Source organism: Chaetodon trifascialis, chromosome 13 (genome assembly GCF_039877785.1).
Source record: "Chaetodon trifascialis isolate fChaTrf1 chromosome 13, fChaTrf1.hap1, whole genome shotgun sequence".
NCBI classification, from domain to species: Eukaryota; Metazoa; Chordata; class Actinopteri; order Chaetodontiformes; family Chaetodontidae; genus Chaetodon; species Chaetodon trifascialis.
The window spans coordinates 11,485,173-11,495,482 of record NC_092068.1 but is presented as its reverse complement, the minus strand read 5'-3'; the positions used below and the strand labels follow the sequence as shown (position 1 = coordinate 11,495,482).

The window sequence follows — 10,310 nt, the reverse complement described above, 5'->3', positions numbered from 1 at the left end:
TAACACTGAGGTGCCCTCGAGCAAGGACCTCAATCCCAACCGCTTCATTGTACATCAGCAGATCAGACTGTGGTAGTACTGGGAAGCTTCCAGGAGTAACAGTGTTAATGTGATCAGGGCATTCCTGAAAAAGATAGGCTTACTCTCAGTGAAAACTTCCCTGAATAAAAAAAAACAAAAAAAACTAAGCTAACTAAGTTTAAACACCGATAAACTATACACATACATAACCACATTAACAGACTTAAATAGAGGCTGTACACAGCTTGACAGTACACAAATTGTGCACCTCTGACTAAATTATATTTATACCATGAAATGCACAAAGTTATTGGTACATTATGCACAAGTCCTGATTTTCTGTAAACTGCTGTGTTGTCTCCCATACAGACGATATCCATGTACATCTTCATGGTGTTTCTGATGGCGGACCTTATATACCCTCAAGTGACTGGAGATGTGACAGGTAAGTTATTTACAGGTAATCCAAATTGTTAGCAGCACACTACGATACAAGGTAGTCTCCTTCCTCCTTCCTTCAGCTGAGGTGAGCTGTGGGAAAGAAGTCTTAACCATAGACTGTATAAAACAGTATAAAGCATGGATGTGGTCTCTGTGACAAGGTTTCTCCAATATGGGAGTCTATGGGGATTGATTCCCTTTTGGCGCAAGCCTCAAGTGGCCATTGGAGGATCTGCATTTTTTTAAACGTAATTTTTATGTGCAGGAGGTTGCTGCTTGGTATTAGCATAGCATCTTTTAAATTAGTGCCGTCAAGCTCAGGACAATGATCCAAGCTCGTGTCCCAAGTGGTCATCATTGTCTTTCAAAATGACATTTTAAAAAATTGGCAGTGTATATGTTTCTGCGTCTTGCCAAGAAAAATACATCATTTTCAGATTTTTGTCATTGCTTGGAAGGTTTTGTTTAATTCCAAGGAAATTTTATTTTAAAATTTGTCTCTTCTTGCTCTTTTTCTATTATTTTGATTTGTATTTACACTTAATTGAGCTGCCCCTACCATAGAGGTTTTTTTTTCTATACAATTACTTAAAGAGGAGACTCAACGTACATTGTACGTGCAGACTACATAATCTGAATATTAAGACAGAATGACACAGAGTGCAGTTGAGCTGAGAAAGTGTACAGAACGGCATTATGGCTGAAGTGACGTGAGACAAGTCAACAAGCACAAGAGCCCATTCAGCCCAGAAGATCAAGGTCAGTGTGTAAGGACATCATGACATCCTCCCACTTGTACAAGCAGCAACAGACTGACAGGAAGGAACAGACATCTAATCTGCTAAATCAAATACACAACCGACTGCCTCACTGATGTCTCACTATCAACCCTGGAGTCTCTTGCTATGTATATAGACAATAAATACGCATCACTGTCAAATAAATCAGCAGACAAGGTGGATTATATGTCTGGTGATAACACCAAACAAGGTACTACTTTCCTCAGTTTTGTGAAGATTCAGGTCTATAAACTCTTGTTTAGATAAATGCAGGATCTTAATGGCCATTGGTGTCATAAACTAATACAAATGTAATTGAAAAATTGAAGGAAAAAGCACCATCGTCATATTGTGGAATGATATACAGTCATTCAGTCCCTGTGATGTGCTGTAAGAGCCAATTATATGTCTTAGCTCCTTTTCTTATTAGAAGGAATAATATTTAAAAGCAAGAAAAGATAATGGGACGTCTATCAAAAAGAAAAAAAATCTAAAAAGCCACGAAGGCAGGGTATTTCTCTAAGCCTAATAATCCCATTATGATCCCAATGAAAAAAAGCTCTCTGTCAAAGCAGGGAGCATTGACGCAAGCATGTCTTGACGTCAGTAGCTGCAGTGAATGAGGGATGGGGAGGGGGGGCGGAGAGAGAGAGAGAGAGAGAGAGAGAGAGAGAGAGAGAGAGAGAGAGAGAGAGAGAGAGGCGTGTTTGCCTTCAGAAAATACCACGAAATACCAGCGTCACTGGCATGAATGCAACTGTAGCGCTTTGCAAGAAACCCGCCGCGGATGTGCGCATAGACGCACAAAAAAACCCTCGTCTTTTTAATTTCAAAGCTATTTGCCTTGACATCCAAGTGACACATTCTGGAGAAACAGTATAGGTGGTGCGCTGGAAATCTAAACCAGATGTAGTAAATGGAATATGATCCCCTGACCCGGGAGTGTCCATAAATAAATCAGCATATGAGAGAATGAAGAGAGGAGGAGGGGGTGGGGGGATAGAAGGGGGGTACTTTTGCTCAACTGGTGTCAGGCACCCATCTGTGACTCTCCTAAGAGAAAAATGAATGTGTGAAAGCAGAAGTCATTGATAATCTGAGGAGGTTTCTGCAGCTTTATCTCACTGGATATCTCTTAAAACTCCCCAAGCATGCACACTCCTCTGCTGTTTTTTTCTTATTCTCTGGCATTCAGAGCTGAGTCGACCGGAGGGGAAAACTACCATCAAGCAGTTTGTAAAAGCCAGACCGGTGGCGTCATTGCCTCCTCTGTAGTACGCGCCACACGGCGACTCTCCTGCTGCATTTATTCAAAGCTTATTCTCAAGTTGCTCTGTGGCTCCCGCACACTGAAGTGAAAGCAAAGCTATTCCTCCAAGACTGGTCCTCATAACACAATGCGTGTTTGTTCGATTTATGTCACTCTGGCACTTGGATTCGGAGGTTTTGCGCAAGAAGTGTCACAGACAAATCGAGTGTTTTCTTCTCGTCGCTGGACTGATGGTGTAGTAAAAGAGAAGGTACTGTACTGCGCACTCCCCCTAAGATACTTCTGTAGTACAGTGTCTCAGATTTTGCGCCGGGGAGGAATCCTCTCCTCCGTCACAGATGTTGCCGGAGAGCATTTTCTACCAGCAACTTAATGCGCAGCTCACGTTGCTAGAGGAACGCATGCTTTTGTGCACTTTAACGGGCAGATCACGTCCAGATAATCTCCGTTTACATTGGCCTATACTCTTCAAGATACTCAATAGTTCCCGCTGGGTCGGCTGTGCGTCATCCACGCCTGATTAGACTTATAGTCTGACGTCGCTGGGAACCGTTCAAGTAAAACACCTCATACAAGATTGAAAATCTATACTGGCTTCTCAAAGAAACAGCCGGGCGGACGGAAACCACTTTTATCATTAAGATGTGGATCAACAAGTTGTCTCGAGTGCGTAATTTCCATCTGAGCGGGGTGCAAGCATAATCCGCGACGCACGTGATCGACAAATCACTCAGATGCAAATATTTCTCATCTGTCAAGAGAAATAAGCCTCGGACCGTCCGTGAAGACACATCTAGTCCGATTACGGTGGGAATCGTGAGGAGACCGGCTCCATGCCTCACTGCGTCTCCAGATGCTCGGCTGGCCACCACATGGTAACTTTGCGCACACAGCACGCTGGAAAGAGGACATACAGAGAGGGGATCTGAATGAATGGGACTGAGATTTATTCGCATTTCTCTTCTCGCCTCCCGCAGACTGTTGTATGCGTTGTGTACCCTGCCGGTTGAGGGTGTCTCACGTTATCAGCAGATATCGATTCAGCGGTGGGTAGATCCATCACTCGAATAGGGAGCAGCAAATGTCGAAGAAACGGAAAAGTCCTGACGACCAGGACTTTGAGGAACCGCCTGCAGGATGCAGCGACCAAGGTAGGAGTCACGTTCAGAAATGACAGTCTGAAAGTTGAGCTGTTGCCAGAGTGCAGGGGTGTGATTTCCTCAGGGACTGTTTGATGGACTCCATCTTCACAGATTTCTACGGAGCGTTTCAGAGTAGGAACCACTGGTTTATGAAGAAGTCAGAGGCACCAGGGCTTGGTCATGCCCCCAGAATGCACAGCCACTATAGCTGCTGCATTGATTCTGAATCCTCACAGTATTAAACCTGTGCAGTGACATGACCATGCCGCCATGCAATCACCTCTCAAATAAGTATTTTTATCCCCAGAAAACAATCTTGTGTGTTGCTGCGGATTACTTTCTATAATCTCTCATCAGTTCCCAGTAGAGTCACATTGTGTGACATTAGATGTGGTTTCACCACAGACTTTCATTTTCAGCTACAGACGGAAATCTAGGAAATGCAAACTGAGGCATCAGAGTTACACACACTGATGGGTGAACTCATCTTGGTTTGTAGTCTGGCTGTCATCACTCAGGCGAAGGACCTGTTGATTCAGAAGCTGGATTATACACATATGCAGTATAATGGTGGTTCATCAAGACTGCTTTTTCCAGTCCAGTTGTAAAATGGAGTTGATTTATTGATATGCACAGTGTGAATTCAGAGGGGTTGTTTTGCATCTCTTTCTCTTTATTTAGAGTTTGTATCTCAGTGTCTTTGTGGTCGTTTTCTGTCTCTTTATGGTCATTTTGCATCCGACTGTAGTCATTTTGTGTCTCTTTGTGGTCATTTTGCGCCTCTTTATGATCTTTTTGCATGTCTTTGTTGTTGTTTGACTGGCTTTCAGACAAGATATGACAATAGTCACTTTGTACAGAGGCACTGGTCCATAGGTACTGGACTTGTAGGTCTGTTGAGTAATTCATCCATGATACTAATAAGTCTACTACCTATCACCTTCTGACTCTGGCAGGGGGCTCACCCTAATCAAGGGGCCTGAACAGCAGCAAGATAAATCCCCCATGGAGTCCAGACATTGGTGGTGTTGGTGGCTGTTGACTGATAGGCTTATGAGGATGATGAAATGAGGAAGCTGAAGATCTGGGAGGTGATGGGAAGATGGAGGGGTTGGCCTAACAGCAGCATGAAAGAATTAAGGCAGAGTGAGAGTCCTATTTAAAAAGACAGCAGCAAGATGATTGGCTAACAGTGAGCATGTGTGAGGGGAGTGAATGCAGGATGGTACGAGAAATACATAAGAATAGTTTTCTTATTATTGTTCAAATATTTTTTATTAATTTTTCATATTATACACTCACAGTAGTACACAATACCCCAAACAAGAGGGAAAGAAAATACATAAATAAATGCATAAATAAATGAACAATAATAATAATGAAAAATAAATAAATAAAAAATCAGGAGAATAAAACCGAAAAATTACCCAGTATACACAAAGTAGCTACACGTACACACAAACACATATACGCATATGCACACATAACTGCATATACAGAGTTACATATAAACACAAGAAGGGGAGGGGACTTTGGCTACACTATATTAAGGGAAGGGAGTTCATCCACAAAATACGATTGAAATGGTTGCCAAACTATAATATCTACGGGTAGTGCCCCGAGCAGTGTATTTAAGTTCAAGTTTGAGACATCACCTCCTCCACCCATCGCCTATGAGAGGGGGGTGTCACCTTCTTCCAGCTAAAAAGTATTAGACGTCGAGTCAGTAGAGTAGAGAATGCTATAGCCTCAGTCTGGTGCCTAGTTATTGGTGTCTGATAACTTTATTACACATATATGAAAATGTATCAAATATGCCTGTCCAAAATAGAACCAGTTTTGGGCAAAACCAAAACATGTGTCTGAGGCTCACTGGGTCCTGCCAGCATCTGATGCAAGTTGGGTCTAAACCAGGGCAGAGTTTGGCTAGCTTACTTGCAGATAAATGTAACCTGTGCATACCCTAAATTGCAGCAACTCATGTCGAATACATATTTAGGAAGAGTGTAGCAATGTAATTGCTGCCTGCCCGTTTACATCTGAAATGGTAGTTCTTAATTCTTCCTCCCACAGCCTTGCTAAACGGTTAAGTGATATGACAGCAACCCTCTGGATATTATCATATAACACAGACACCAGAACTCTGTCAACTGGGTCCATGTTCAAACATTCATCTATCCATGCACATGTAGGTATCTAAAGAAATGTGACTGAGGGATACTGAAGTCTTACTTTAGCTGTTCAAAGGAAATGAAGTGCCCTTCCTTAAAAAGGTCCATCATACATCTTTTTGTCTTTCCAAATATTCCTTCCGTATTCGGGGTACTTTTTTATTCTGAATAAAAGTAGATATGAGCTTATTTAAGTCCTTAAAAAAGTATTTAGGGATAAAGACTGGTATTGCTTGGAACAGAAATAAAAATCTGGGCATGATAGTCATTTTTACTGAGTTTACTGAGTATCCTTCCGCCAAGTGACAATGGGAGGGTTGACCATCGCTCCAATTCCTGTTTGGCCTTGTTAAACACCGTTTTGAAATTGCTGTCAAACAGATTCCTATACCTGTAAGTGACACAAACATCCAGGTAAGTAAAACTATCATTACTAACAGAGAAAGGAAAGTCCTAGAATGACATCTGGTGTGCTTTGTCATTTATGGGGAATAAAACGCTTTTAGTTAAGTTCAGCTTATATCCTGAAATTTGCCCGAACTTGGTGATGAGCTCAAGAGCAATTGTTATAGTAGTACATGGGTCTGAGAGAAAGAGGATAAGGTCGTCTGCATAAAGTGAATAAAGTGAATGTCCTGCTCTTTGCACTCCAACCAGATTAGTAGACTTCCTTAACATTATTGCCAAGGGCTCAATGGCAATATCAACGCTAGCGCTGTGAACAGGTAGTTATTCAATCCTGTCGAACTTTTTTGTGCATCCATGGACAGTATATGATGTTAAATTCTCAGCAAAGATTGCTTGATAGTTGTCTGCCTACAATAAAAGCCGTCTGATCTGGATGAATCAGTTTAGGCATAATTACCTCAAGCCTACCAGCCAGTACCTTGGTTAGAATTTTATAGTCGCAACATAATAGGCTGACTGGACAGTAGGACTCACATATTAGCAGATCTTTATTCTTTTTTAATAATAAAGAGATAGAAGCCTGTGTCATAGTTGGAGGAAGACTTTTTTTAACCAGGACCTCTTCAAATACCTTTTATAGTAATGGTATTAATTTAGGACCAAATGTTTTAAAAAAAATTCTTTTGGAAACCCATCAGGGCCGGGTGCCTTTCCGGGTTTCACTTTTTAAATTGCGCTATTGATCTCTGATTGGGTTATAGTCCTTTCCAATTCTGATTTATTTGATAGCCATGTGCCCTCTTGACTTTATGATGACTTGTGCACTAATGGAACAAGTACAGGGGATATAGTACAGTACATTCCTGTTATTAGCCTGCACAGTTACATTCAGCCTTAGACTGGGCTATGCTATTAGGGTAGAGTCAATACATTCAAAGGCAGATGCACAGTAGGCTACAGACCCTCCTGACAATATTACCAACATACGCAAGAAAGTGCAAAGGGGTTTTAATTTTTGGCCATGTAAGTGTCCTGTAACAAGTTACTTGGTTCAGTACGTAACGCTGAAACGTAACAAGTTACTTTCCCATAGCTGTAATCTTGTAATTTAATGAGTTACTTTTAAAAGTAATGTTACTCTACCCCTGGTCATGCCTCTGGACCTGTCACTGACAACAGACTGTGTTGTTACAGGCCAGGTCTCTTTAGGGGGCAGGTAGAAATCTTAATCCAATCATGGAGATGATCACAGTGAGTAATTGCAATATATAAATGTGGGCAAATTACTGCATCATCATTGGATGGTAATCAAAAGGCAGAATAAACCAAAATCAGTCCTGTTCTTAGGAACGTTATGCTTTACTTTCCTCAAAGTGCCTGTGGTCTGCGACCTGTATAGCTGAAAACACTGGTTCAGCTCATCCTTCAACTTGACCTCCAAGCATTCTTCTTTTCAAGAGGCAGCTTTTGAAATACCTTGATCGGAAGTATGGCTGCTATTATGCCTGCAAATACACGACAGGAGCTATAAGTTCAAGGCCAAGAACAGAATCACCTTCACAGAGTCGTGCCTGCCTGCATGAATAGTGCTGTAGCAATGGAAATAGCTTACATGAGGACTAGGCATGCGTGGTGTTTCAAATTCCTGATCATATATGTGTGATCATGCAAAACTGCATTTGTCATGGTTAAATATGGAAAATACAAAATCACATACTTACCTCTGAAACTTACTGAATCTACTCTTGTTTTGTCCTACGACACCTTTAAAATACAAATGATGAGTTCACCCAAATTTCAAAAGAATCAATGTATTTTTCAGGTTTTTAGATATCCATCTCTGAGATCTATGCCTCTGCCCCAATACAATGGAGATAAATGGAATGGAAATGCTTTTTGCTGTGCTCAAAGCACTGAATTTCTTCGGTAGAGAGAAATTCCAGTAAAAACTGTGTGCAGTGAAGTATGTGGATTATCTTGAGAAACATTTATTTAAGAAAAAGATATTGCTGTAATAATGCTTAATGTAAATTTTCTGTCTTTGGATGGAGGCAGAAATCTCATGAATGGACGTCTCAAAAATAAAACCACTTTTATCTGCAGGGTTAGAAGCCACTGGAGGTAAGCATTTTGTAACTTGCCCCCCTAAGACCTCAGTGTAAACTCACAGATACAGTGCAGGACTTACAGTGAACATTATGGCTTCCTCAGGCATGCAGACTTGTTTGTTTGCACTGAAGATGTGACCTGTTTGCATCACAGTCTTTGGCTCTGCATGTTTTTGGGCCGACGCCCAAACGAGAGTTTCCCTCGGCTAACGCGGAAGGAGAGCCGGGCGCTTCCTTCCCCAACTGTGCCTGGCATCTGTGACTACTTAGGGGGTACACACCCACTGAACCCCTCCCACTCAAGATTTTGCCAACCTGCATGCTTTTATGCACGATGGCAGAGACACGTTGCACATGTTCAACGCAAATGTAGATTTGGTCACAAGTGATTCGTGAAGGAAGCAGAGAGTATACTGTAGCTTCTCCAAAAATCCTCTTTTTGTAAAAATCAGGCATAATCATTTGCATTTATATATTAAAAAAAGAGCTTAATACCACAAATTACCCATCCGGAGGATCTGGCTCTCAACTATCTGTCAGATAAATGCTTTAAACAAAATCATCCTAAAATGAAATTGAAGTTAAACCATTTCATGATACAATTGTCTGTCCAATACAACAAGCAGACAAAAGCAATAAAGCTGTGGTATATTTGTGCATCATGAAGAGAATCTGGAAACTAGCACCAGTCACTATGGTACTGATATTGCACTGCTCCGTTCACTGTTGCCTCTGGGTGCCTGAGCTCGTATTTTCTCATGGAGATCGTTTTTGTTCGCTCAGATATCCACAGTGAGGCCAGAAGGGGAGGTGTAGAAACAGGGGCATTGAGATTCATATCAGGACCACAAAGCATTTTTTGTCTTGCCTCTTGGTGTGCGGCCTGGACCTGTCGATTACAGGGCCACTCCTGGGTGCCCCCTCCAGCCCCCCTACCCGCCAACCACCACCACAGCTGGTCAACAGCCTTGAGCTGTGGAAATGGTCAGCTCTTTCCATTACAGTATGATAGCAGTGCAAAGCGAGGCATGAACCTTGATGTCTGAGTGTACTGCTAATTTGAATTGTTCTTTTTTTCTCTTCCATTGTTCCTGGTGAAGTAGCAATGTGGAAAAGCAGAGCTGTAATAAGTATTAAGGTAATAGACAATAATGAAGACAGTAATCATAATGATAAAGAATATATATAGCTTATGGACTGGATGTCCTGCTTCTATGTACATTAATATACTGTAAATACAAAGAAATATGGAGATTTCCTGTAGTGTTTTTTCTAAAATAAGTCATGAAAGAAACAATAAAGTCATGCGAGAAAATAAATTTTACCCAAACAGTTAAGAGGTTATTTATGTATTTGTCGTTAATTCAACTGCATTGCTAATTTAATGCAGCACTTGTGGGTGCAGCGGAACAACCTGCAAACACAACATTGACATATTATACTGTGTGAAAGTTTTTACGCCATACCTGTTAGCAAACAGCGTCCTGTTTACGCATCCAGTAGATAGACATTCATTTGGAGTCATGTCTCTGGCAGTCCAATGAATATAAGTCCAATATCTACTCTCTTTTTAGCTCTGTTTTCGGTCTCCACCAGTTACCCAGTCATTAACTTTGTCTATATTTGAGCTTTTTTACTGAAAACAGCTGTCTGAGAGAGATGAGAGTGAACCAGGTCATAAAATCAAAACAAGGAGCTGAAAGACACTAAAATGCTTAATTTATCTGTAGAGTTTGGTGATATTTCTCTATATGAATGGCCCCTTTCACAACAGAGATAGCAATTTAATACATGTTGATGTGAAAATATTGAATAGTGCATCTTTAATGGTTTTTATATCATTGGATGTAGTAGTACAGTAGTATAATGTAGTGCATAATAGGTTTTATACAAGTTTCAACTGAGATTCATCAGCTTTACACAGAACTTTATTGATCAATAAAATCAGCAGATTATTTTTCTTAAAAGGA

The 10,310-nt window shown here is 41.1% G+C and overlaps 1 protein-coding gene across 4 annotated transcripts in view; it reads left to right on the top strand.

Annotated features, from left to right (window-relative positions):
• Positions 1-2,526: 2,526 nt before the first annotated feature.
• Positions 2,527-10,310, top strand: part of pde10a (phosphodiesterase 10A) — a 57,237-nt gene continuing 49,453 nt past the window's right edge. The window contains exons 1-2 of one of the 4 annotated variants that reach the window (XM_070977044.1): positions 2,566-3,386; positions 3,489-3,662. In XM_070977044.1, the coding sequence (XP_070833145.1) occupies positions 3,593-3,662 (70 nt within the window). In that variant the 5' untranslated portion in view covers positions 2,566-3,386; positions 3,489-3,592. Of the gene's footprint in view, positions 3,663-10,310 lie in introns of all 4 variants that reach the window. The other 3 variants (XM_070977045.1, XM_070977050.1, XM_070977046.1) reach the window with 3 other exon arrangements.